Source organism: Poecile atricapillus, chromosome 6 (assembly GCF_030490865.1).
Source record: "Poecile atricapillus isolate bPoeAtr1 chromosome 6, bPoeAtr1.hap1, whole genome shotgun sequence".
Taxonomy (NCBI): Eukaryota; Metazoa; Chordata; class Aves; order Passeriformes; family Paridae; genus Poecile; species Poecile atricapillus.
In genome coordinates this window covers 17,390,080-17,417,354 of record NC_081254.1, presented here as the reverse complement: position 1 = coordinate 17,417,354, position 27,275 = coordinate 17,390,080, and the positions used below count along the sequence as shown (strand labels likewise).

General features: G+C 36.9%; 1 protein-coding gene across 2 annotated transcripts in view; it reads left to right on the top strand.

Annotated features, from left to right (window-relative positions):
* The window catches only part of ADK (adenosine kinase), a 272,833-nt gene that overhangs the window by 17,990 nt on the left and 227,568 nt on the right, over positions 1-27,275 (top strand). For both annotated transcript variants that reach the window (XM_058841194.1, XM_058841195.1), the window contains exon 3: positions 16,462-16,515. In XM_058841194.1, coding sequence (XP_058697177.1) covers positions 16,462-16,515 — 54 coding nt within the window. The remainder of the gene's footprint in view (positions 1-16,461; positions 16,516-27,275) is intronic.

Below are 27,275 nucleotides of genomic sequence, written 5' to 3'. Positions count from 1 at the left end.
TTGAAATAAATATAGTCCACCATATGTCCTTGGGTTTTTTTAGTACCTGCATGAAAGAAATACCAGAAATGTGGTTTTGTTTTGGTTTTATGGTCTCCTTTTAGTTTGCATCAACTCCATTACCTAAGAGTATTTTTGTTTAATTTATCAAGATACGTATACTTGCTCAAAAAAGCAGCTTCTTAGGGGTGAGAGGGGAAGGAACAGAAGAATAATTAATGCATTGTGGGTGAATTCCTAACTATAGCTATGCTAATTTGTTAAAATAACTTTGGTAACAGGTATTCATTAAAGCTTTTAGTACTCACTTCCATCCATGACATTTAACAGCAACGATTCTTTTACCTTCTAACTGCACAGGCATTTAAAAATAACTTAATCTATACTACATGTATTCATCTCTGCTGAAGTGGGCAAAGAAATTCTGATTAACATTCCATTGACATTTTAAGACACTAAACTCAGTACTGCTGACTCCTGTAAATACTCCAGTGTCCTGCTGTTAAAAGTTAGGAGATGGCATGTGTTTCATTGCTCTCCCTAGAGCTCTCTGTTTTGCAAATACTCAGTTTTTGACACTGAATTTAGCTTACCTAGTTATAGTTAATTTTTAGGCTGTAGAAATCTGGGCATTACTTGTCACCTCAAGTGCACTTAAGTGGTTGAGAAGTGTGTGTTCCTGGTGTGGATAAATCTTCTCTTGCTGCGTCTATGGCTGGGTGAGCTGAGGAGGGGAAGACAATCAATGTTGACAAATTGACATTGACAGAACTATTGTGCCAGTCCTGAAACTTCTCAATATGCAAAACCTTGTATCTTCCCTAACTGATCAGAGGGAAAGTAAGGAAAGTATCTGTAACTGCCAGCACCTGTATAAGCATATAAATATCTTTCAGCCAATGCTCTTAAAAAGCAGTAGAGATATAGGGGAAAATCAGGATATATGTTCTATTTATCACAGCAAGTTTTAAGAATCATATTGCTGTATTTCACTGTAATTTCTGGGCTCTTGACCAGAGCCATGATCTCATAAGTTGAGGTATGTTTACTACTCAGGCTGCCAAATTCCATTATAGTTATAACCTGCAGACTGACTATTTTATCACTGTCATTGTCCAGGATTACAAGTTCCTGTGTGATTACTTGTTGATTGTCCAAGCAGACTAATGTTCTTCTCTTTAGGTCTATTTTTTTCCCCCCTTAAAATTAGGATCTGTTGCAGTCTTTCCAAAGGTTCATTGAGGATGCTCAAAGATTGGAATTTTTATAACTTTCATGCCCTCTACCATTTGTTCCTTAGTTCTCTTCCCTGCCTTCCCTGGTGTAAAAATACAAACTATCTTTAAATCAAGAAATGGGTTTATATTTTTTTTTCCTCTTCACTGGAAAAAACAAGTTTGAAGAAACAGGAAAGGAAGAATGAATGGAATCTTTGGAGTGGTGTTAATGATTGCTGTATGGAAAGAGAATATCTCAGTGAAGGAAGAAGTGCTATTATTGTGATCCATAATTTCAGGAGTATGGATATGGATCTCCTGCAGTGTGCTACCAACTTAACTGTAGGACTGAAAGTGGTTGGGTCATTCCTGGAGATCGCAGGATGTGTGACCATCCTTTACCTTTCCTCACTGCAAAGTACTGGCAGAAGGTGATGGATTAGTTGAGCACAAACTTTCATACAGCATTAACACTAACATCTAGGAAATTAAACATTCTTGTCTGAAGCTATTTTAGCATTTGCTGTTATGAAAGTGAAGAAGATGTACATATCTGATCTTTTTTCCACTCTTGTGGCAATTTGGATTATAAATTAAGAAAAAGTTTGGGAAGCAGCTTCAGTTGAAAATGGCTAAAAGTTTCTGCTTACTTGTGTTAAATTTAGTTTGGTCTGTATAAGCTGTGGCTTGTGTTATTCTCAACATTTTCAGTTTGTTACCTTTGCTCCTGTCTAACAAAAGCCTTTGTAACTTCCCATAGCAAAAAAAAAAAGAAAAAGACCATTCATGCTGTTAACTCTCATGTAGTGGCCAAGGGTCTCAATAGCTTTTAGACAATCAGAGGTGATTCTTTGTTCACCAAACTTGGCTTCAATGCAAAACAAACCCTTACCCAAAAATGCATGCTGGAGTGAGCTTGAAAAATGGGTAGGACAAATGGTGATTCTCTACTAGGAGGTTGCAGTATCCAAGAATGCACAGGCTGCAGATGTGGGATTTGCTGCTAGATTTAAGTGTGGACCCCCTATCCCCTTCAGCCTTGCAGCTTTTTCAGTTTCATTAATGTGTTAATTTAGATTCTGTGTTTCATCAGCAGTCAGGAGCGGTTAATGGGTTTTTGTATTGCTTTGAGCTGGGAATTGTGTTACCTGTTTTCCTGGTTTTGGCTGAGACAGGGTTAATTCTCTTTCTAGTAAGTGTCACAGTGCTGATTTGGATTTAGTGTGTACAGCCTGTACAGTGAGGAAGGTATGGAAATACACACTTAAAACTTTAAAACCTCTCCCTGAAAATTTGCCCCTGTATTTTTCCTCCCCCGGCAGAAGGTGATTTGGTGTATGGTGTTCCATTGTTTCAGTAATTCTTGTGAAAGATTAATACTTAAAAGTATCTGTTGCATTGAGTCATCTGCAGAGAAGTTGAATAGCTGAGTGCTATATTATTACCTTGTGGTTTTAGTTGTATGTGTGGAAGTTCCTTTAATTAATCTCAAGGTCTGAACATAGAACATTGTTGAAACTTTTGAGCCCAATTGCATCATCTGACTGCTGGTAAATTATAAAAATCCAGTGTTTGCTTGCAAAAACTTAGGGTAATGATAATTGTCTTAAGAAGGTCCTCTTCATACTAATATGTCTATACATTTGGTAGTATTCCTGACAACACAATTAAAGCTTTCTGCAGCCCTAATGCTTTCTCCTAGTGTATTTAGTTAAATGTGTAGTTTAAATGAGTGAAAGATTTTAGTTACACTCCATTTAGTAAAGGCTGTTTGAAAAACCTTATGGAGTGACAGTATTGCTTGGAGAGCTGTGATGTTTTCAGGGTATATAGGGTTTGAGCAGCATTTATAGAGGAGCTTGTAACTATGCATTTACCTGTAAAATAGAATGTAAGATGTCCATGGATGGTAAATATTCCATTCTTCTCTTTATTGTGTGTTTTCACTTTCTTAAATACTTTTTTAGTAATAAATGGTAAATCATGAATTATTCTTTTAATTTTTTCTATTCTTCAGAAGACTTGCAGATTTAATGCATGTCAGTAGAACATGTCTAGTTAATAGACTAGTTGTATTCTTTAGAATAGCCTTAAGCACGGCAGATACACTCAAACAGTTTATATTTTCCCTTAGCTTACGAGTGGAAATTTGTTTAACAAAACTTTGTGACTTGCATTGCAAGGCAAATGATGGAATAATGGGTTCCATTTGCCTCGCCAATGCAAATGAGGAGCTTTAAGTGAAAGAGATCTATGAATTAAAAGTGTGTCTCTGTTTTATTTAGGCAATAATATTAAATGAAAAGACCCTTGCTGCAGATATCTTTGATGGAAAAGGATGGGTCTTGTTAATAGAGAACTGGAATCCATCTTAAAATCGATGGTAAAACTTTCTCTTTGAAAGTGTTGCTTGCTGTTTGTACTGAGAAACTTTGCATATTAGAGTTTCCAGATTGCAAGATTGATTTTTATTTAGGATACAGTAAATAAAAATTGTGATTCATGTTCTGGATATGGTTTCAGGCATTCTTTTTAATTACAGATTTCTAAGATGTGATTCGAATATAATTTTCCATACTCATCCTGCTTGTCCAACCCAAAATTTTCAGTAGCACAGTACAGATTTGAGGCATTTTTCCTGCTACAGTAATAAAGTGAAACTGGTTGATCAGATGTGACTTGAAGAATAGAAAAGCCCAGTCAAAAATTAGCAACTATTTGACAGTTTCAGGTTTTTTACTCTAGATGAAATTGATCTGTCATGTTTTAGAAAAGTGATAACATTTTTGAGGTGGTTGGAATGCCTTCATCTTTCTAAAAACTTCATTTTCAAAAAAAATACTCAGTAAATTATAATGCTCATTACTACTTGATTAGCTTTGCTTCATTCAGGTCAGACAATATGCAATCTCAAACAGTTTTTCTTCCCAAGGTACATTAAGCAAGAAGAGAGAGTCTTTGTCCTTCCTTTTGAAATTAAATGCCAATTGTTAACATTTCTTTTTAGTAACTTGCTATTATATCAGGCTGTTTCTGAACAAAGTGCAGATACCACATCAGTGGTACAGGTAACTGTATCCTAAGGTATGAGGTGCTTATGCCACTGAAGATGTCTGATCCTGTTCCTCTTCTTCGGCCCTGCCCAGGCCTGCTCTGTGCTTTGCTTCTCCTTATGCTGTTCCTTTTTGGAGTGTTGGCCTTGCGGTCTCTGCTGGAGCCACAGGGAAAGGGTGGAGGCAGCCTGTCTTCCTCTTAATTACTGATGTTCTTGTTTTCCCTTAGCCAAGAGCTGGAGTAGGCTAAACTAGCTGTTTGAGTGTTGTTTTAGGTTATTTTTGTCAGGGCAGAATCATCAATATTCCAAGTTACTGGAGATCTGATTGTGTTGTAGACTTCAGGATGTTATGAAGCCTTCAGTTTCCTTATAAATTCCGATTAAATGCAGAGCTGGGGACAGCTTATTTTCATTTTACAAATCCTTGATTCCTCTCTTCAATGTGTTAGCATACAATTTATTTTCATTTTCTAGTTCTACATGAAACCATGTGTTTACGGCACATGAGTACTAGGGTGGCTAAACAGTTTTTGGTGATTATTTTAGCAGATTGTTCTAGTATTTCTTCCCTTGTTTTGTGACAGCAAAAGTGTTTTAAGTTTCAGTGTAAGAATCTGAGATGCATGGGACAAAGTTTGAAGGGGAGCATATGACTGGCTAAAATGACAAGCTGTAACAAGTGAACAGTGAAGTCACAAAAATACAAACATCACCATGAACTTTTTTCAGTTCTTGTATTATTGAAGCTATTTATTTCTTCAGTCTTGAGGCCGGGTTTTATTCTTTTTAAATAACAGAAACTTCCCACTGGTGGAAAGGTAGGCAATAAAGATTACCATAACTTTAGGCTGTCACTGTTGTCTGGAAGTGTACGGTAAACTTCCTCCATTAGAAATGAAGCTATACCCAAATTGACTTTCAGATCACTCCAAGTAAAGGCTGCATGCAGTCTCACCTGTGAATATTAAGTTCAGCCTGGCATCCTACATAGCTTCAGGCTAGCATGCCTTATCTGTTCTGTGTTAAGACAAGAGCTACTGTTACAAATGTAAATCTTCTGATTTCTACCATTAATATTTCCTTCATTTCCCAGAAAAAGAGACAAAGTGTTCCAGAATCTCACGTCTCCTGACAATTTATTTTGTATAGTAAATACTTTATTTTACTGTGTAAAAAAGAGATTGAAGACCTTTTCCCAAATCTTATTGCAATAATTCCCATTTTTGGCAGATTATCTTCTGGCGTGCTTCATGGAAGCTGTTCTAAAATGTGGCTTGTGATGTTATATGTGGCAGTGTTAAACAACAGCTGAAGTTCTAAACAGAATCATCAGGACATGTCAGGTTCTCTATGTAATTCTGCAGTCGTGAGACAAAACACTCATCTGGGCCTAGAGTGACAGGAACTGTCCAAATACCTCAGTCAGTCTCTTTTTCCTCTGCCAGACCCTTGCATGTCTGGACTTGATGTTGCAGGTACCACTGTGGGTGAAGAAATAATATATTCTAAGCAGTGGCCATGTCTTGAGGCAAAAAGGAGGAACAGTTCTTCCCAGAAGCAGTAATTGCACTTCTCGGTATGCCCCAGTGGCAGCAGAGCAAGGATTTAATCTCTCAAGGACACTTCCCTCAAGAACACTTCCCTAAATCTCTATCTTGGTACTGCTCATACATTTTTCAGGATAAAATCAAAATTTTGAGTGCAGTAAAAAAGCCTTCTCTGCCATTTTCCATATGCTACTTTTTCTTAGACTTTAATAGTTTGGATATGTTCTTTCAGCATGGCTGAAATTTCTGTAACATTTGTCTGTAGCTTTCTGTTTGCTCTAAAGAGTGTTAAAAATAATTTGTAGAGAAGGTAAATTAAGGTACATGAATTTTCTGACAACTACCTAGTTAAGTTTCTGTAAGCTGGGCTGTCCTGTATTAAGCCCTTGGGTTCAGAGACAGGTGATGAGAGAGATGTAGCTTTTAGACCTCACTGAGGCTCATTTAGATTGCAGTAATAATGTGAAATTAGTACTTCAGCCTTCCCTGTCACAAGCAGAAACACATTGGAACAGAAAAATAGAATACATTTTAAACTGTAGTTTTTAAAGAAATAAGAGAGGTTTTAATTAATTTGTAAGAAGTGCTGTTAGTTTCCTTATAATTTCTAAATGGAAATAATGTGGATTTTATTAAATATGATACACTGGCCTTTTTCTGTGTCTCCCTATGAATGATGACAAGGTCAATCCTTAGCATTCTGAAGACAGTTAAATATTTAATACTGATCAAGATTCAATACGGCCTCAGAACTTTCAGTTCCTTCCTTTTGGAGGATTTAGTTTCTTGAAGGTAATATTCTGGGCTTTGTAGTTTGTGAGATTTTCACTGACAAAGAAATATCCTTTGCTCTGTCTTAATTGATTTTTATTGATGTGGCATTTATTTCTTTGTACTAGAGACACTAAAATAATTGTATTTTAGAGATTGTGTTTTCGTTTGTTCTTTTTGGAGATGGAGGTAGAACAGATCTAGTATGGGGACAGAGTTGTAATTCAGTTGTGAAATGTACTTTGTATTAATGGAGCACAGCATGGTCTTATGCTTGCCTTGTGTGTCCAGAGTATTAACCTGTGTTTTATGGTAGATGTAGAGCCTATTGAAGTTCATCCTGATGGCTTTTTAGAAGTCTGCCTTCTCTGAGAAGCTGATAAGAGTTTGTTTCCAAGTGTAAATTGAGTGGCTGGCAGTGCTATTCATATATGGCAAACAGGGAGTCTTTACTTAGAAGAAATCATCAATATTTAGAAAAAAATACCAATCTGAGGGTTGCATGAATAACCACACTACTGTCCCTTCTCTGAATTAGATATATATGTGTGTGTCTATACATACAAAATTCTCAAAGCAGAGCTCCTCATGGGCAAGGGAAATATTTGGGGATTTTCAGTGCTAGTGATGACAGGATCTGTTGTAGAACTGGTATGAGTTGGTCCAAACAATAAATTTTAAAGTGATAATAGCAAATAATTGTGGGTAACTGTTGCCCTAAAAATTAAGCCTTCTGATCTTGTTTTCATAGTTGTAGTTACTTGCCCAGGAAAGTAACTATAAACATAAGGTGTTTACACATTCCTTCTAAGAAACGTCCTTTGATGGATGTGTTGCATGACCAGTGTGATTGGGAAGGTGGTAACTTAATTATCCAATCCCTGGTCATTGTTGAAAATCTATAAATACTGGAGTCAGAAAATAAAGTTACTTCTTTTCCTGTCATACCACTGGGACGTGTTCATGTGAATCATTCCATGTCCTTTAGCGACAGGTAACTAGGAAAAGAAAAGGAACCCTTCAGTTTAGATTATGTACATGTTACTTTAGTTGGTATTTTTCAGTAAGTTTTATGCAAATAAAATTTTAACACATGATTGTGGAAACTGGCTTGTGTTTATAATCAAAATGAGTTAAACTGCAAATGAGTGTTTATTTCTGGTTGAAGAAAATAGGTATGTAAATGTTAGCTGATCATTTCAGAACAGGAACAATGCAGAAAGAACTGGGAAGACTAAAGAAGTGGCTTAAATATTCAAGGCTCAAAGGAATAATAGCAATGGAATATGTTAAGAGTTTAGTCTGTAAGGAGAATATCTATAGTTCTGCACAAATTGAATTAATATTTTATCCCTTGATAAAGGTACTAATGGTCAACAAAATGTGTTTCTACTGATGCAATGAGTCTAGAATTCAGAAACCAATTAAAAGAAAAAATTAGAGAGTGTGTACAGCTTTTAAAAAAGTACTTGTAGTCACATATTAAAAAAATTATGGCCTAAAAACCAGTTTTTGATATCTGTATACAGCAAGTGTTTAGCTGTCTTAAATTTTTAGCTCCCTAGTTTGTAGCTAAGGAAACTGTTTTGACAAGGCCACTTCTATATGCTTAAATCCAGAGTGATAGGGCTGACCCTATTAAATGATCACAGTTTTTCGCAGTCTGGTGATTAACAGGCTTTGAACTTTCCTGGCTTTCTTAATCCTTTTTAATCATTTAAACCTATTATTGTTTTGACTTCAATTTCAAAAGCCCTTTAAATCTGTCTTACAATATTAATAGCTGATTAAAGTCCTGATTTCCAACCATATTATCAGTGGGGCGTCTTACCTTATTACACTGAATAATTCAGGAACAACTAGGAAAATATTGGTCAAGGGTGAAAGAAAAAAAAATCAGAAAAACTGTACCTAGTGATTTTTATATTTAAAGTAGTTGATCATATCCATGCATTAAATGGGAGAAACAAAATACTTTATGACATGAATAACTGTATTTCTTTTTTCTTTTAAGTTTCAGTGTCATTTTAAGCTAATTCTCTGTTGACATTTAAATACATAATCCATCTTTCATATTAAGTAATGTTTTTAAAAAAATCCTGTTAATATTTTTTGAATCCCTTTCACTCTTAAATTCCAACTATTTTTTCTGAAAAAGAGAGGTTTGTGTAAGGAGTGATGCAGCCAAATAGAGTCCAGTCATAACAGCGGACAGGAACTGAGTAAAAAGGAAAACACTAGAAATTTGCTCCATGTGTTTTCCAAGATGGTCGTTCATTCTCTCAGCTCTGACATATCCATTCCATAACAACATTTAAAGTCTGGAACTTTTTGAAATGAAATATCCAGTATCTGTGGTTTGAATTGCAGTTAATCTTTTCCCTAAGCAGATGCTTTTGTTTAGTTAAGCAGTGCAATTCTCTGCCAGTCAGTGTACAAGCCCTTTCCCAAACAAACTTGATTCTTTGTCATTGATAACTATGAAGTAATTTATTTCCTTTTAAATATGATGTGAGTTAAGATAGCAATATGTTAACCTTCTGTTGCTATTCTTTCAAGTCTTCTTCCCACTACCACTAATGTGTGCTTTACTCCTACCTATATTTCTTCTTCTGAAGCTGAACACTTCAGCTACAAGTGTTTCTGTTTGAAAATGGAGGAAAATAAAATAATTAGTGAGGGTGACAACTCACTCTGGGTTATTTTTGCTAATTTTTGTTTTGTTGTTGTTCCTATTTCAATGAGCATTCAGGTCATTGCTGTCTTAAGTGCTTGGTGTGAGTTGTAAGCTCAGGTTGAATTGCAGTTCATAGCACCTCATTTCTCCACTCTCCAAGTTACTACTCTGTGGGATGCCTTTACCCCTGCCCATATTTTTTATGTTTTTAATTCACCTATTTGTGTTAGTATTTTGATGTCTTGCTGTCTGCTAGAATGCTCTGTTGTCATGACACACCCATGCCAGCCTGCTGTCATCTGTGGATTTCATCAGTAGCTTCTGTACTTAACTCTACATCACTCAGGGATGTGTGGCACAGTGTTGGGTCTAGTACTGATCCATGTTGAAATCAATCTGATTAATGCATTCTCTCACAGTTCTAATATTTTCCCAAAGGAATGTCTAAAAGGTTTTCTCTTTTGTTGATACAAGCAGGCTTGCAAAACTTAGGATTTTTTTCTGGAAGCAGGCTTTCTTTGGGGTTGTATTGCTATCATACGGTCCATCTTTAAGTTTTTCGGTGATGGCAATCTGGACTTTTATATTTGTCAACAAAGCAGTATCTATTCAGGAAGAAATTTTTCTAAAATGGTCAAACCTCTTACGAGATCATCCTTAAGTAACAGTGAGTAATGATGAGCTGTCACTGAACCCAGAAATTATTGTGGAAAAAGGTGTCTTTTGTGGTCAACTTGAGACCAAGAAGGAATGTGAAAAGAGAGGGAGGATCAGCTGCTCTGTTGTAGAATAGGAGAGAGGCTAAAGAGGGGGAGAAGCTTTGGGGCAGTGGAGAGTGTGGTGCATTTTAGATGGTGAAACCAGGAGACTAAGCAACAATGGAATCTACAGGGTAAAAAATGAGTAAGCATATTAAACTGGTGGAGTAAAAACAGTGCAGGTCAGGCAAGATGGTAAAACTTTCAGAATATGAATCCAAGGCCTTTACTGTTTGTCTTTTTTTTTTTATGGAGGAAGAAAACATGTCTTAAATATTTGGACTAAGGTCCTTGTATCTGCCAGTTATAGAAAACTTCAATTTGGTTTGGATGGTTTCATCTGGTCCATGATGAATTGGGCTGCTAAATCTACATACCAGGTATGGTCTAGGTTGTAGATTTCTTTGTTTTCATCTGGATTTAGAAAATTCACAGCCCTGGAATCTGGTTTAGCAAGCTCAAAGTAATGATCCAAACACGTACAAGTCATGGTACTCACGCTGCATTTGTGTGCATGGGAAAGATTATTGGACTAATGGGAAGAGTAAGGCTACATTAGATTTAACTGAAATTTCTAAGCAGCTGTAGCCTTGTCAAATATGCATAAATATTTCAAGTGCCATTTTACTACTGTAGGAAAATCAGATTTCTTACTGCTTTTTGATCTCTGTATAGATAAAGTCAGAAGAAATGGAGTTAGCACTTATGGCAGCATTACTTATTCTGTCTGATAAACTGCAGATGGAACTTGAGGAACAGGCTGACCTTCTGTACCCATCCCCCATAAATCTGATGCGTTGGAAATATTTTGTGAGCTGGGCTTGCTGTGCACATTGGCCTGTAAATGCTCATGAGGATGCACTGTTGTAGCAGGTTCACACATGGCTGTGTTTCTGACCTGAATGATCTCATGGGATATGAGAACTGCATAGAAATCAGTCAACATACTCTGAAAAAGGACATGTGAACACAATGTCCCAAAGATGCCTTGTTCTAGTTTTGACAAGATTAATAATTAAGAAAAAAAATAAAAGAAAAAGTACTTAGTTTTTTTTTTTGACTAGTGAAGGTAGCCTTAACATCACTTGGAAGTTGAAATAACACAATTGCTGAATCATTCTTATGCAACCTTCTTTAGATTAATCTGAAATACAAAAAGACTATAGAGAAATCCTTAAGGTTCCTTAATGACTTCTTTGAAAATTTATGAAGAAATGCTTCTATAGAGCTTTGCCTTAAAAAGTTTCTTCTTTTATTGTTGAAGCATAGTCTAGTATAAATAAAATCTACTTGTCCAGTTAATGCAACCAATGGATGTTAAGTGTCTGATGGAGAAATCAGACTCTTCCTTTTTTTGATGACTTTCTGCAAAGTTCAGAGAACACATTGGGAATCTGCCCTTTCGTGTATTGAATTTTTAATCAATCTGGGGAATACTTAAAGCAGTAAGTGCAGCAAAGCATGTCAAATACAATAAGCTTATGGAATAGCAAAGCCCAGGTGCATTTAAAGGTGAGCGAGGTTAGTCAAAGCTATGTACTGAGGCAAGAAGTTTGTATTTATCTGTACATCAACCAAAGCAGAGGAATGTCTGTGCAGATATATACATTTAGGACTTATTGAAGTGCTTTATTCTCCCAGCTTCGTATCATGGAAATGGTTTAATTATAGGGGTCTTTTTGCTGACTACTTACATTGATGGTTAATGCAGAAAAATACTTTAATCTCTAGTGTCTTGATCTTCACAAGTATTCTTGAAAATAGTGTTCAGAATATTACTGTCATATATAGGCAGTTTTTCATACATTCTTGTGGGTGGTTTGCATTTCATCTTGGCTCTTCTGGCCCAAGCAGCATGTGTGTGCTGATTTTCATTTTGATATCTGTGCAATTATTACTTATTGTTTCTATAGAAGGTTTTGCTTAGATTGGTGGATTCAAGTCAGAAATTTTGAAAGGTTACTTAATTTTCAAGCTATAAAGATCTATTGCCATTCTTTTAATGTGTTTGGTCATCATCAGTTTCATTTTGGGCTTTTGGATAGGTGACTTTTGCCATTTTTTCAGGAAATTTTTGATAGAGTAGATCTGAACTTGATATATGTGTGGAGTTTATCAGCAGCGCATATTTAGTGTAGGCTGTGTTTTCTTTTTAATTTGGTTAAGGCTTTGTGAAATTTGATGCTGCCTGAAGGGAACTGTGCCTTATGGCTGTTTGTTACATTAAAAATATTACTGTAAAAATGTTCACTATTGTATAAGTACATGAATTTTCATTCTGTCCTTTATTAGGAGCTGGGAAATAAAAAATCCTGGAGTTGTTGGGTTACTATTTTAGAAGGATCTTTAAAATGCATTGCAGAAGTTGAACTTGGAAGTTCTGGTATGCTTAAAAAATGAAAAACAGGCATGTGATACAAATGATACATTTTTGCAGAAATTGAAATTGAGATGATAAACTTGCAGGTAAATGCTAGGCAGGTCATGTACACGAAGAAGCTAAAAATATACCACCTTTTTTTCCCACTGTAACCACAGAGAATGCATTGGTCAGAGTTGTACTTCTAGCTGTTGGAACAGATCTCTTGCAAATGGCCTTGGCATTTTTTCATAGAGTATATTTAGGGGTACTTCAAGTGAATTTCCTCAACACCATCCAACTCCCCAAAGCCATGTCCTTAGAATGCCTGCAATTATATTTTAGTCTGAGTCTGTTACTTTATTTTCAGGCTTGTGGAGAGAAATATTTGAGATTTCTATAGCTGTGAATTTATAATTAGTTGTGCCTTTGTTTCTTGATGAAATAAAGACTCATGAGATTGCTCATTTGTCCTGGTAAGTTAAATGTGTAAACACATCTGCTTGTAAGGTCAGAAAGAATATGTCTAAAAGAATTATCTTGACACTGGAAAAGGTAATGTATAGCACTGTGAAACTTGCCATTTAAACTGTCATTAGAGATGGGTTATGGAATTATATTTTCTGTTGGCACCTATCTGTAGCTAGGACACTTAAGCTTTGGTTAGAGTAAGGTATGTTGGAGTGACCATGGTACAATGACATCTAGAGGTTAAACCAAGCTGCTGTGGCTGAAGAAACTTCCTAAGGAACTGAGTTTGGGGAAGAAGCTGTTCTCAGACCTGGAAGAGTTTAACCCAGGGTGCAGTGAGGTGTGGGGCTGTCAGAAGCCATCAGCTGCGATGCTCAGGGGCTGGGTGCGCTTATCGGCGCTGGCAGCTGTGCGGCTCCGTGTGCGGGTGCAGCTGTGCACTGCGCTCATTGCTGCACTGAGACCCTTTCCTGCCCGGCTTTGTGGACAGCCGCCGTTCTCAAGGGGGTGTCTGGAACACTGGCTGCTCTTCCAATAGATAAAATGTTTGTGAAGGACAGATGAAAGGGCTTAAATGTATCATTTTTGAAAGGTACTGCAGCGTGTTTTGACACCTACCTACAGTCAGGCTGTAGACCCTTTTGCATGTTTCTACTCTTAAGCCCCCTTTTTTTAAATAGGACCTCAAGCAGTGCTGAAGAGACTATTAACATTTGAAACTATCACAGTTTGCTACTGGATTGAAAAGAATAATTATCTTGTGTTCTAGGATGTGATGAACTTCAAATTTAAGAGTATAAAAAAAAATGAAGTTATGATCATTCCTTTACTTACTTCCATAGCTTATATGCTTCTCTTCTACTCACTAGTTTAATGTCAGGCAATTAAATCTATAATACATGCACAATTTGTTGTTTTGGTTGCTTAGAGGGTTTAGATGTTCTTATTTTAAAATTTTTGACTGCTTATCTTTAGCTTCAATTTTGCTCTTAGTATTGTTAGCTCCTAAATGTTTTTAGACAATTCCTGACAAATCTAACCTTCATCAGTTAGGAAGACCCAACTGGTGCTTCTCAATCTCGCCTATGAAGCACATGTTGGGAAAATATTATGTAAGCTGCTCACTGTGCTAGCTGCATATTTAAATTTATTTAATAGTTCAACAGCTGTGTATGAAATATAATATACCTCTTAATGCATAATGTTCTCATAAAAGTTTGAACTCTACAAGCATGTCCCTTTGTGGGAAGTTTTCTTTGCAACTTGCTATCAAAGCAATGTCTTCAGGGATCAAGGAAGAACATTTTAAAAAACCGTTGTCATAGTAAAAGAAAGTGGTGGTGGTGGTGAAAAAGATTGTGTAAGTTGAAGTTCTCCAAAGGAACCATTCTGCAAACCTTAGGGGTAGCAACTGTGTCCCTCCCAGCCCCTCTGTGGTATGTCAGTAACATTAACATAGCCCAAAATCACACATCTGTTGAGCAGCATTACCCTTCTGTTAAATGATTTCTGTAGTAGCTGACTTATTAGGCTGAGTAAGTAGTGACAGGTTTTATTTGTTTGGGGTTTTTCCCCTCTAAATAACTGTGGGGGTAAAATTGTGATTAAAATAAAGTGTAGTAACAAGGATTCTGGAAGCTTTGAAACGCTCAAAGATAGATTTTATTTCTCAGAAGAGAAAATTGTATTCAGTTGAAGCTGAAGTAGTCTGCTGATAGAGGAGAAGCACATGGCTTAATTTTTAGTGAAGAGTGTCTGTGACCTTCTGTGGCTGTATTTGTTAATGGGAAAAGTGCTCTCCATTTGCAAAATGGATTGCATATCAGTGTATCTGTCTATAACAGATAAATCCTTTGGACAAAGACCTGATTTAATTTTCAGTCAGACTGCAGGTTTCTTAAGAAGGCATAGTGTTCTTTCACTTCTGAAAGATGTTCCTTTTAGCATTTCCTGGTAACTCCTTGTGTTTTCTCTGATACATGAATATTTGCTTTCAGTGAAATGCTTATTAAGACATGACAAATGGAGATATTGGGGCGATCTAGCGGCTTTATGAAGAGACTGGGATTGGGCTAGGTCCATTTTCATGTAAGAAAAAAGCCTGATACTGTTGATTACAGAAAACATTAAGTTGGAAGTCAATGTAAGGTTTTAACAGTAAAAATTGGTGTCTTAAAGATGGACAGGATGATAAATTATGAAGAAGACTGGGCGATTAAAACAAGTGACTGAATCTGTACAGGAAACCCTTCTTATCTGGAGTCGAACATGAGCCCTGCATTTGGAAGAACATGGATGAACTGGACTGTATCCTGATTAGGAGTGTCTATACCAAGGATTTAGCAGCGAAGTGGATGAATGGATTCAAGTCAGCATGATACTGTAGCAAATAACCTGGGCCAATCTCTGCGTTTGTGAACAATAAAAATCAGTCAGTCAGTGTCTTGTATGCTGGAATGCAGCAAGCACTAGTGAGCTTGAGAATCTCTGGCATTGGGGCTTGCATTTTAAATGGATACTGAAAATACGAGTTTCACAGAGTATCATCAGAAAATGCTGTAAGGAGTAGAGAAAGTGTATTTTGCCTATTTGTTATAAACAAAAATAACTTTGCAAGATAGGTTGAATATAGTTGTTGGTGACCAGAATGTTTCCTGAGGAGGAATAATTGGTGGTTCTGCAGTTGTCTAGAGCAAGGGACTGAAACAGAGGACAAAGAGACAGTAGGAACCTTCTTCAGTGTGAGCAGATAGCTGTTTGCAGTGTCCAACAGACACTTGACTTCTAGCTGCATACATTATGAATGTCTTACAAACCAATCAACCAAAAAACCCATCAAATCCAAGAGGAAAAAAAAAACAAACCCCACAGAACACTATAGCAATTTATTTTGAGATATCAGAAGAGTTTGCTCTGAGGCAGAACAAAAGTGAGGTTGCTCCTTGAAGGTTTTCCACAGTGAGTGACAGTGCAGGCTGCAGCATGGCTGGCAGTAGGCTGTCCTGGCAGAGACTGCATTCTTTTTTCCCTCTGATCAGGCCGTGTTGGCAACCTGTTCTGTTAAATCAACTACCAGGTTCAGCTAGCAAAAAAGTTTCTTTCTCTCAAGCACTTGCTTTTATCAGAAATTTCTTGTACAGACTGCAGAGGTTTTCCTAAATAACCTGTTGTTAAAGTATATTTTTTTTCTACAGAATTATTTTGGTATTTATGTTAATAGTTTTATTTGGTACAGGGAGAAACACTAAAGCCACATTTAGTGTTTCTATTGTCCATTTCTATTGTAATCCTCTCTTTCATGTTTTGTCAGATACAAATTGTAAGATTGATGTATGGTTCATGGTATGAAGTGCAGTGATTTTTAGTAGATAGTCAGCCAAAGTATCCAGTGGACTTTGAAGCCAGTATATAATACAAAATTTTGTATGTTTAATAAACACATAGTAAGTTTTTAGAAAGTTTTATGACTGTCTTTGCAGTAACTGAGGTATCTGAATCCACAAACACATAGTTGAATAATTTGAAACTATAAAACTGCATTTAATGGCCATATTCTCATGTGAGTAACTGCTTTGTGTTTTTTCTTTTTTTTTTTTTTTCCCCAAGGTATGGGCTGAAGCCAAATGACCAAATTTTGGCAGAGGAGAAGCACAAAGAACTGTAAGCTTTTTTGTGGTGTTAAATGTGCATGTTACCTATATACTTTTTAATATGTATACATGCTTTACTGATAAATACCTGCTAGCAAAAATGTTAATTCTTGCTCTTTAGTAGTGTCTCCTGTAAATTGCAAAGTCTATCTGAAGACCAGTTGTTGCAAAAAGAGATTTAAAAATCTTTTTTCATTAATTTATTTTAAAAATTCTTTTTATTTTATTCTTACTAACTGCAGTTGGTACTGAGGCAATTTAAATGTTCATTCTAAATGTGTATGTTCATTTCTAAATTAGATACAGATTTCTAGGATTGCTTCCACTTGTTTTCAGGGTAGAGATAGTGGGGAATTTGGTCCATTTGGTGTTCATCTACATGCTTAGATATAAAATTAACACCCCTTTTTTTCCTTACTATTTTAAACTTTAGGCTCTTGCACATAACTGTCTGTTTCCATTATTACATTAACGTTATTTTGCATTATTTCATGATATACCCAAATGACTTATGCAGTTTATCCTCATGTAAGAGAATGTACCTGTTTTAGATGAATTCACATCTATAGCTGTCAAGTTATATTGCCATGTTAAAAGTTTGGATGTTTTTAGTAAGGTCACATATTTCAAGCAATAAAAATGTATTCTGGTAACAAGGATTTAATTCCTCAGGAAAAGATTTTTTTTTCCAAAAGCCTTAGTGATTGAATTACTGACCAAATGTCCCATGTTCTTTCCAAGGATGGAAAAAGACATTTAATTTAAGTTAGTACATCATGGTAATGTACCTGTGACATTAGAACTGCTTGAGCTCCAGGCAAAGGACAGGCAACAGCAGTTGTCTTTGATGAGCAGATAAGATTGGTTTTATGCAGAGCACACTCAAATGATACACCCCTTATGGACAGCATAGCTATGATTAACCCATTAACCCATTTTGGATACTATGAACTAGAAGTGTTAAAAGTACTAGCATGCAGAGAGGTTAAACACAAGGTGAATCACATGCAGGACTGTATTTTGGACAGTACAAGTTGTACTGTGTACACAAGCTTTATTTGTTCAATAGATACTGATTAAACTGGACCTTTTGAAGTGAGATATTTCATTGGAAGTAGTTAAGTCATCTTTCAGCTTTTTATTTTAGGTATATTGCATATTAGTTGCATGTTTGTTACTGATATGTTTACAGCATAGTCCCTTCTTAAATGGAGGGTTGAACTAACTATTAAAGTAGTTCTTTATTAAATTTTGATTAATACAGAAAATTTAGTATAACTCAAGATTTACATGGATCAGCTGCAACAGAAACCCTTCTTTAGTGTTTTGTTGTACACACTGCATTAGCTCCTGAGATGATTTATATGTTGTTGGGCATAATGAAAGAGGTTGAACATGCTTTTGCCTCTGATCTTGTCATCTTGAATGTCACTGGATACTCCTGTAGGTCAGTGTCACGTTGTTTTCAGGAGAGACCTTTGGAACTTTTCTCCTTGCACCATGTGAACACAACAGATTGCACATTGTTGACCTTCAGAGCACTTTCAGTCCTTCAAGCTAAATTCCCTGATTTAACTTTATTGTTAGATACTTAATTAACCTTTTCTGATGTTTAAGTAGATGTTCATATTTAAAAGAAGTACCAATTCTAGGAAACATGCAAGACAACTTACCAGTAGGGTAGTTGTTGCTGACGTGGTTATAAACTTATTCTTCTGACCCTGTGGTAGTGTTTTTAAGTCAAATACAAAGTTAGTCTCTATATGTTACTCTTCAGTGCCAAAATCCTCCTACTTAAAATAATTTCTCTTTCAGCCTTTGAAATGTCAGCAGCTTTTATATTATCTTCCCTAGTAGTAAAGAAGACTTCTTTTGGCATTCTTCATCTAAAATTCAGCATGGTGATTTATTTGACTGTCAGATGTTCCTCAGTTTCTCAGAGATACTTCTGTATAGCTGTTGTTCATAAAAATGTAGATTTTGTTCAGTAATGAATTCCTTATCTCCCAAGGTAACTGAGCCTGCTACCCTGACTTGACTTGATCCTTTAGTCCTTGAGTCTTAGTTATCTAGAGAGATAAGTACAGCCACTAAGACTGGCATTGGTTTACAGGCATGGCATCAGGCTTAACTTCTATTTTAAGTTCTAAGGTATGAAAGATCACCTTTTTTTTTCCTGCTTTCAATTCAACTCTAGCAGCCTTCTAAATTTGTCTTTTCATTTTGTGTACACTTCTAACAGGAATTTATTAGCACTAAAGCTGTTAAGTTTGTGCATATATGCATTTTTTCAGAACTTAGCTGGAAATTCCTACTCCTTTCCCACCCCAGTCAACTTCTGAATGTACCTCATGAAGGGTGGAGGGTACTGTCCCACAGCTCAACCTGCTTCCATGTAAAATTAGCAGATGAGTTAGAGCCATCAGCACTGATGATCAAGCCAAGCCATGTCCATGTTGTGGGGAATCAAATGAGCGACACACTTGCTTTCATTGGTGAGTTTGCTGTTCTGCAGCAGGAATAAGAAAGGTGAGGGAACAGTGGTATTTTCAGTTTGCATTGGTGCTTTACAAAGGAAGTATGCATTTGTGGCTCAAGGGATGTCCTGCAAATATTTCCCACCTTCCCTAACCCAACTAAACCCCCTCCACTCTGAGTCCTGCAGGGCTATTAGGGAAATTTGGACATAATAAGTTTGGTGAGGCCTTAATGTTGCATATATTTTTTCTCCTGAGAACAATAAAAAAATATAAACTCTGAGACAAACAGAAATATTTCTCCTGACCCTTTGTATGGTCCTTCTACAAGAGTTGTTTCTATTTTTAATTCTCAGAATTGGACTGAATGGCTTTAACTGAAGATCATATGAGCCAAGCATAGACTTGTGTATGCTGCTGCCTAGGCTGATTTTTTTTTTTTTTTTTTTTTTGCCATGGTTCCACATCAAAATTTTTTTAGGAGAATAAATTTGGGCTAGATGCAGCAAGCAGTGGGATGTGATCCAAGTTGTCTTGATACTGAAGTAGGAATACTTTAATACAGAGTGCATCTTCACTGTGTAGAGTAAGTGTTGACACGGGAGTTGGGGTTTCTTACTAATACTTTCTTGTACTAAACTAGGGGCTGTTAGCTGAATTTTGGGAGCTTGACTAGGTTGTATGAACATAGACTACTAAAATACAGTCATTGTGAGTTTTATAAACATTGTTTGGAATTCAGTACTACCGCTGAGTCTGTAAGCAGTGTTTCAGAACACTTGTTCAGTGCAGATTTAGCTGACTGCTGGTTGAGCAGTTTTATAAACTGTTTCGTTTAAGCAGTTTTGGCTCTGATGGGACACTTCTGAAAGTTAGTTGAAGGAGAGAGTAAGAAATGTGACATCTGCATTGTGTTTCTGATTTCATAAGCTTACTTTTTTCAGAGATCAAGACCATGAAGTGAGGAAGAAGATAAATACCAGCTTTCTTTCTCTTCAGTCAGTTTTTGATGTGTTGGTCAGAAGGGAGAGAGCAGATATGTTGCTGTGCTGCAAGTTAGCTGAGAGGGATTTCATTCTTACCTGCGTACTCGATATTTTTCATTGTGAAACTGAACAAGGGAGAGAGGGACTCCTAAATTTGAGGACAGCATTTTGGGTGACTGATGGATTTTTTGATTTACCTGTAACATCTGGCAGGAGGTGGTGTGTGTATATTTTCTGGTTCTGCTTAGACAGTGTAGATAGATACTTAAGTGGAAGGGTCGATCTTGGAGTCATAATAGGGATGTTTGGGGATTACAGGGGAGGCCTCTGGTACTTGGGAAGGAGTAGAGAAATCTACAGTAGGATTTAGAAGTAGTCTGGGTATGTTAGAGAGCTAGAGGGGGATCAGAACCATGTCATGGGAATGTTGAAGAGCAGTTTCCTTGTATTTGGGGGCGGGGGGCCTACCCCGAGTACACTGTCACAGTACTTCAGTACAAAAGCTGAGGGACTCGGCCGCAGGCACAGTCAGAGTGCAGCCGTGTGTGATTGCTGGCTCAGCTTGCAGGGACAGAGATGGGAGCTGTGGCTCACCGGGGGATGCGGCTGTGCCTCCAGCAGCTCCTTTGCAAGCAGCCGAGTGCTCTGTGCCACTAGAGGGGGCGGTTTCTCTTCGGTAACAGTCGCAGAGATCCTGTCCTCTTGGGCTTAAGGCTCTCTAAAACACCTTTGGTTTTAATTCATCCTCTTTCCCCCTAAAGCTAAATAAGAGGGTAGGAAATCGTTTGTGGAAGCAGGGAGAAGAGAGAGTAAGATATCAGAAATACGAAGCTTTAAGTCTTTTGTTGGCCTTCTCAACATATGCTGACAATATAGGTGATTTGTATGGATGAGGTGATATATGAACCTGTCACAGCTCTTGAGTTATTTGATATAATATTCCTCACTTGTAATTACATTTGAGTGGTTTAGTATATATTATGAAATATGATTTGGCAATGAATTAATGTGGAAAACTGTTATGGCAGTTAGAACAAGGTGCCCAGATTAATGAAAAACTTGTCAGCTCCCACCTTTACACAACTTTGTTTTTGATTTCTTCCTCTTTTTTTTTTTTTTAGATCAAGTATCATTCTGAACCGTTTCCTGGTATAGTTTTGTCCGAAAACTTCAGTAAAGATCTCTGCTATGCAATTGATACTCATTTTTACAAAATCAATTTTTTTAAGAGCTTTTACAGTGGAAAACTCTTAAATGTCTCTTTTTATTGAATAAATAGTAATTTAAAATGACTAATCTCTTGAATTACCACTTTTCTCCCAAAGCAAATAAAATTCTGTTTATATTGACTCTGATTATTCCATGACTTGTAATTAACAACTTATTTAATTAAACGTCCATTAAGTACTTGGGAATTCTGTAGCTTAAGAATCTGGATGATGTGCTGTGGGTATTTGAGAAATTTGTAAGTGTAGGGAATGAGCTTGATGGTTGGGAAGAACTCTGTGCTGATCTGGAATGTTTCCTTAATCTATTTCCTTGAGTTGTTGGCTCCCTCTGTAGAAATTACTTTAAATTGCAGTTTGATTTCTGTAGAATTGTTTTATCACTATATATACCCACACACATAAAAGCTTGAGTCAGATATACAAAAATAATGATTTATGGTTAGCTACAGAATTTATATTAAAGATTCCTCCCTCTGTATTTTTTCTTTCATTTTTCTGTGTGTCCACCCTTCATGCAATTATTTTGAATTATAGCACCAATGCAAATTAGCAGTACAGAAATCAGCTTATGAAATTCTTGGTAACAGGCAGTCCTGCATAAAATTTCTAGAAGTTAAGGTTCTAAGTTATAGCAGAAATACTTTTAACTTCTTTCCTGGAGCAGTCTTTACATATGCTTAAATTTAAAATCAAAAATTTCAAGTTAGTGTATAATTTCATTTTGCATCCTGCTATTGGAGAAGTTAAATAAGTCATCTGCACAATACTTGTGCACAGTGGTAAGCAGATTGCATCAGTGTTTTAAAACTGTGCTTATGTATCAGTACAGTGTTTTAACTGAGCTTTCTTGCCTCTGTTCATGTTCCTTTGTGTGTATAGTACATTAAAGCCCAACTTTGCTATGTGGCTTTAAAGACTGTATTAGAATACTCTCTATTGTTAAACAGTTCCTGGAAATCAGTGTAAATTCATTCCTGTATGACACAGTGCTTATTTGATGTAAAATAGAAGAAAACTTCTGATAATAGCTATGGCTGGCAGTTAAGAGCAAGGCTTATGTTCCTCTAGGGAGCTTGGTTTTGTAGCCTGAGATGCTTATCTGAGGCTTATGTGTGATACAACACCTCTGTGGTAGTGGGAAGGAAGAGTGCTGGAGGGGAAGGAGAAGGATGGATATAAAAACCAATGGAGAATCCAAAATATTTTATATATGTGACATACAAGGTGCAAAAACAGCTGCTAAATGATTGAAGCTTTATTTGCTTTAAAGTTCCTAGTGTCAGATTCACTGTTCTTCTGTAGTCTTGCTCTTAATCTCATATATTTGTGTCATCTGCTTTGATTACCACAGCCATATCACAGGTGGTATAAAAGAGACACCAAAAGATCCTTCAAGGAAAAGATGTTTTGTAATATTCCAAATGATAATTCCAGCTCAAATTTCATCGCTTACAGGAACTCTCACAGTACTGGTTATTGAGTTAAACTGATTTCTTACTTTGACAATTTGTGCAGGAATAGGTGGACTGACATGGACCACCTATTTGGTTCTTCTGTGTGAGCTAATGAGGCCAGGTTACTCTGTTTTTCTTCCAGATAATATTGCTGATGTATTCCTGACAGTGATTACTGTTCCTCAGTGTGTACTAGACATACATGCTTTACAGCAAGGAAATAACATTCCTCCTTTTGCTTGTCTGTTCCTGAGCTCACCCTCGTGCACAGACTGAGCAGAGAACCACAGCCCTGAACTGAACTTTCAGACTTGGAAGGCTCAAGTGATCTGAACTCCACTTCAGCTTGCCTCTCACCCAGTGTTCGTAGCAAAGGCTTCACAGCACAGGATGCCTGCTCCTTCCTGTTCTCCTGGGGTTCATTTCCAATAAATGCAGTTTGGGCAGTCAGTGAGACATGATTGTCCAGAAGAAGATTTCCCTCATGACTTCTCTTGGCGCTTTTCATATTTTTACAGCTCGTTAAAAAATGGTGTTAATGTTTCAATTGCACTGACTCCCGGTATTGATGAAGTGTGGTGCTAATGCAGTTGTGACAGGACTGTGTGCAATGGCAGACATATTTAAAGACTGAGTTTTGAATATGCAGAATGATTTTTTTTTCCATACTGCTGCATGTTTCTGTCACTGTAGTGTTTTTTTTTCCAATAGAGAATGGGGTGCACTCTTAGAATAAGATGTGGTCTTTTCTACAGAACATGCAAAAATCTCCCGGGATTGCTGCTTTTTAGCTAAGGTTTCTGCATCTTTATTTCACAATTTAGAATTGGAAAAGATCTGTCTCGAGAGTATTAATTTTTGTGTTATGCAATGTAGAACTAAACTTGAGATTTTCCTAAAACTTCAAAATTATTAACTGGACCTTTTAATAGCCTAGAAGATACATTGTCTTAGTGTCTCTTAGAAAGGGAATGTATTAAAGATGGCTGAGGAATGGTTTTGAGCTGTCTGAGTAATTATTTAACTTCAAGCTGCAAGTTACACTGCAAGAACTGCATATTCTGAATCAGAGAGTGAGAATTTAACGTGTGATTTTTATTCCATTCACTTACTGTACTTCTTACATGTATTTTGCTCACAGTCCTCTAGGCATAGTACCAGCATCAGAATAAAAGCTAATACTCACCCAACCATTTTATGGAATTACATTAATTTTATTGCCGTAAGTATACTGTGTGTGAAGAAGAACCTTCAGATAATCTTCTGTTGACAGATCCTGTTTTAATTCTGATTTTGTTCTGACTTTATTGGAATAACATCAAAGCTGTTGAAATGGAGGTGCTGTTTGAAGGCCCCAGCAAAGGGTGTGGTCAGTGCCGGGTGTGCCACCAGCTGGGGGGTGCTTTGAGCAGCAGCCACCTTGGTGGCAGCTCTCTGAAACCTGTTGTAAAAGGTGTAAAATGTCTAAAGCTTTTAACTACTTGAAAGGACTTGACAGTGCACTGTTATCTTTTTGCTTAAACACTTCTAAGCTGGAGGTGAGGGGGCTTACCGCTTTCACTGAGGCTCTTTAAAACCAGTGGAGGTAAGAAATGTGTATTTCATGTGCATGCAGTTTGAGTTTCAGATGAGATACACCTGAGCGAGGTGGGGGTTTGTGTGGGGTTTTTTTTATAATGCAGACCACAAACATCTTTCATGTTCAGATTGCCATGTTAACTGGTATGGGGAAATTGCAAAACCCAGAATAAGAGTGTAATCATCTCTTCTCTAAACTCAGTTTTGCTTTTGTTCTGGTTTTTTACGTGTTGCTGGTATGATTATCAAAAAGCTGGCCAATGCCAAAGAGAATAGAAATATTCATTTTTTAGTTCTTAGTAATTTTTTTAATAATCCTGAGATTAGATGGAGAATTTAAACTTCCAATATTTTTTGCATTTTAGTGGGAAAAAAAAATACTGTAACAGAAGATACACTAACTGAAATTTCAAATGTAGACACATTGCATTTGATTTTTTAATAGCTTTAGGCTTTTGTGAACTCCCAGGATTTTAAGAATAGGTCTTATTTCTTGGTGGCACTTGTGTTTGCCTGCTCTGTTTAAATCAATAAAGTATGTGTACTTATTGTGTATTGTTTTTTCATAATTCCATGAGAGACTTAGTCAGAATATAATGCCATAATTTTTCCTAAATAATTAGGTAATGAGCTTTATTATAGCATAGTCCTGTTCTGACATTTGAGTGCAATGAATAACATGGTATAAAATTTTCCTGTGCTGAAACTTCAGTTTTCTCATTTAAAGTCTTTTTTTTAGTGAAATTCTTCAGAATTGACTTTCCAGAGAATTTCCACTGATGTCCTGCTTGTTGCCCTGTTATCAAAATGGCAGAATCACATCAGATATTCTGTTTCCAAAGCAGATAATGCAGTATCTTTGCTAATTTAGCTCTAAAAGTATCCTCATTTAGAGATGTAAGACCACAAATAAAACATAAAATAAGCTGTATTGTTTGTTAGCAACTCAGAGAATAGATAAGTCTCTAATGCCCATTCAGTCTTTTCTGAGTTAAGCTTAGCCCCAAGAGTACCAATTAGTGCTCAGAATAGTGAATTTTTCTGTTTTAAAGGTGGTCATCTATCACAGTAGATTAAATGGCTTGTGTGAAAATAATTTAGTAGCTGCCCATTAATTGCCTTTCCTTTCATAGAACTGTAGAAAGAGACCTCAAGAGATCATTTCGTTTCAATCCCCCAATCCAGCTAGAGATGCATGTTTTTCATTCCTGGCAGATATTTGTCTACCCTCCTCTAAGGGTCTTTGGAAATAGTAAGATGTCACGTGGAGACAGTGCAATCTTACTACATAATTTGTAATGGTGAGCTGCTTCATTCCCACTGAAAAGTTTGCTTGTAGGATGGAACAGAGAACTATTGCCCATAACAGTGAAGAGGGAGTTGGATGGATTACAGATTGCACAGGAATTGCCATGGGGGCAAAAAAGCAAAGCAGGGGAGCCAGGACAATAGGACAAGGCTGTGCATGCGGAGAACGTGCACGTGTGTTTTTGCTAGGGTAAGGTTCTGTGCACCCATGCACCCCTACAGGCAAAAACATAGAGCAGACAGGGTAGCCTGTAGTGTGAGGAAAATACTGAGACTTAAGCCATTTTAGTAGTGTGATGGAAGAAGTCACCTAAAGTCGACCATCTGATTTAATCAGGACATCTGGAAGCCCCTGCTTAGCATTCTTAAGTATATGTGTTCAGTATGGATGTGCAGTTCTGAATTTGGGAGATAAGTTTGTTTTGCTTTCCTGCTGCTCATGAATAACACTGAAGACTTACAAAGAAATATCATCTAATCTACATACTTACATAGCTCAATAATCATTGTATTGTGTAATCATCTCTCAGACATCTAAATGGATTTATTCTTGAAGCTTCAGACCAGATAAGGTTATAATTTTATGGATTTGTGGCCAAAGTAAACAGGGAATGTAGCTGGCTCTAAATTGCATGGGAAACTTGCTGCACATTCAGAAGCTGTGTGCCTGAACGATGGAGCCATCTGCTTATTCTGAAGGGGGTCTCCTGCCCTGATGCTGTTGTGGCTGTATGATCAGATGACCTTGTTTACAAGAAGTGGAAACAGCAACTGACACACACTGCAGCTTCTGTCTCCAACCCAGTGATCACAGATGGAGTGCAGCTGCTGCAAGGGATTCAGTGGTACCTTCTGGTCACATGAGTCAGCTGGTGCAGTTGCAGCTGCAGATGCCAGTGTCTCTGCAGAGCAGCTGCAACACACAGACATTATACTGGTGAGTGCAGGGTTGTGAGGGAGGTGATGGACATAAACTCCCTGTGCCAGTTAAGCATCTGGACCATCCTGCACCCATTATGTCAGCCCTGGCCTGATCTTGTCTCTCTAACTGGTGTCACTGGTTCTGGTTGTGAGGGGAGTAACAAGACAGCTACAGACAGTGGCAATAGAATGGCATTACTTAGTTTCAATTACTTGTTTCTAATGTCTGTGTAAAATACCCCTGAATACACATGTTCTCCTATCTTGCTTTTCCTCAATTTAGTTCAGCAGGATGTGTGCAGGTCCAGTATTGGACTATCAAAGATACGAAAGCAGAGCCACAGTCTTCCACTGTGTGGGAAAAAAAAAAGAAGGGAATTTTTTTTTTTTTTTAAAGTATTAGTACAAAAATATGTTGGACACTTTAAGGTGAAATTGGGTATTAAAATAGACTATGCAGCTCCAGCAGTTATTACTGTTTTTAAGCTGTAGTGACAACTTATCTTACAGATTTGGTAAAAACTTCTGAACTAACTTGAAGAACTTTTCTAAAAGTAGGTGATCTCGTTTCTAGCACTCAGCAAGAGTGGTTTATCAGTCTCTATGCATCAGTGAATAAGCCTACCAATTCCCATCTGTTGACACAGTCGGGCGCAGATTTCTTGAATTCTAAGAAAAAAAGTTTGGGTTAAAATTCCAGAAGCAACTATGAGAATGTTTAGAAACAAACAGCAGCTTTGTTAAAACTTTGTAGTGTGAATATCCCACTTCACCATGAAGAGAAAATTTCCATCATAGTTGTCCAAACACATGTGTT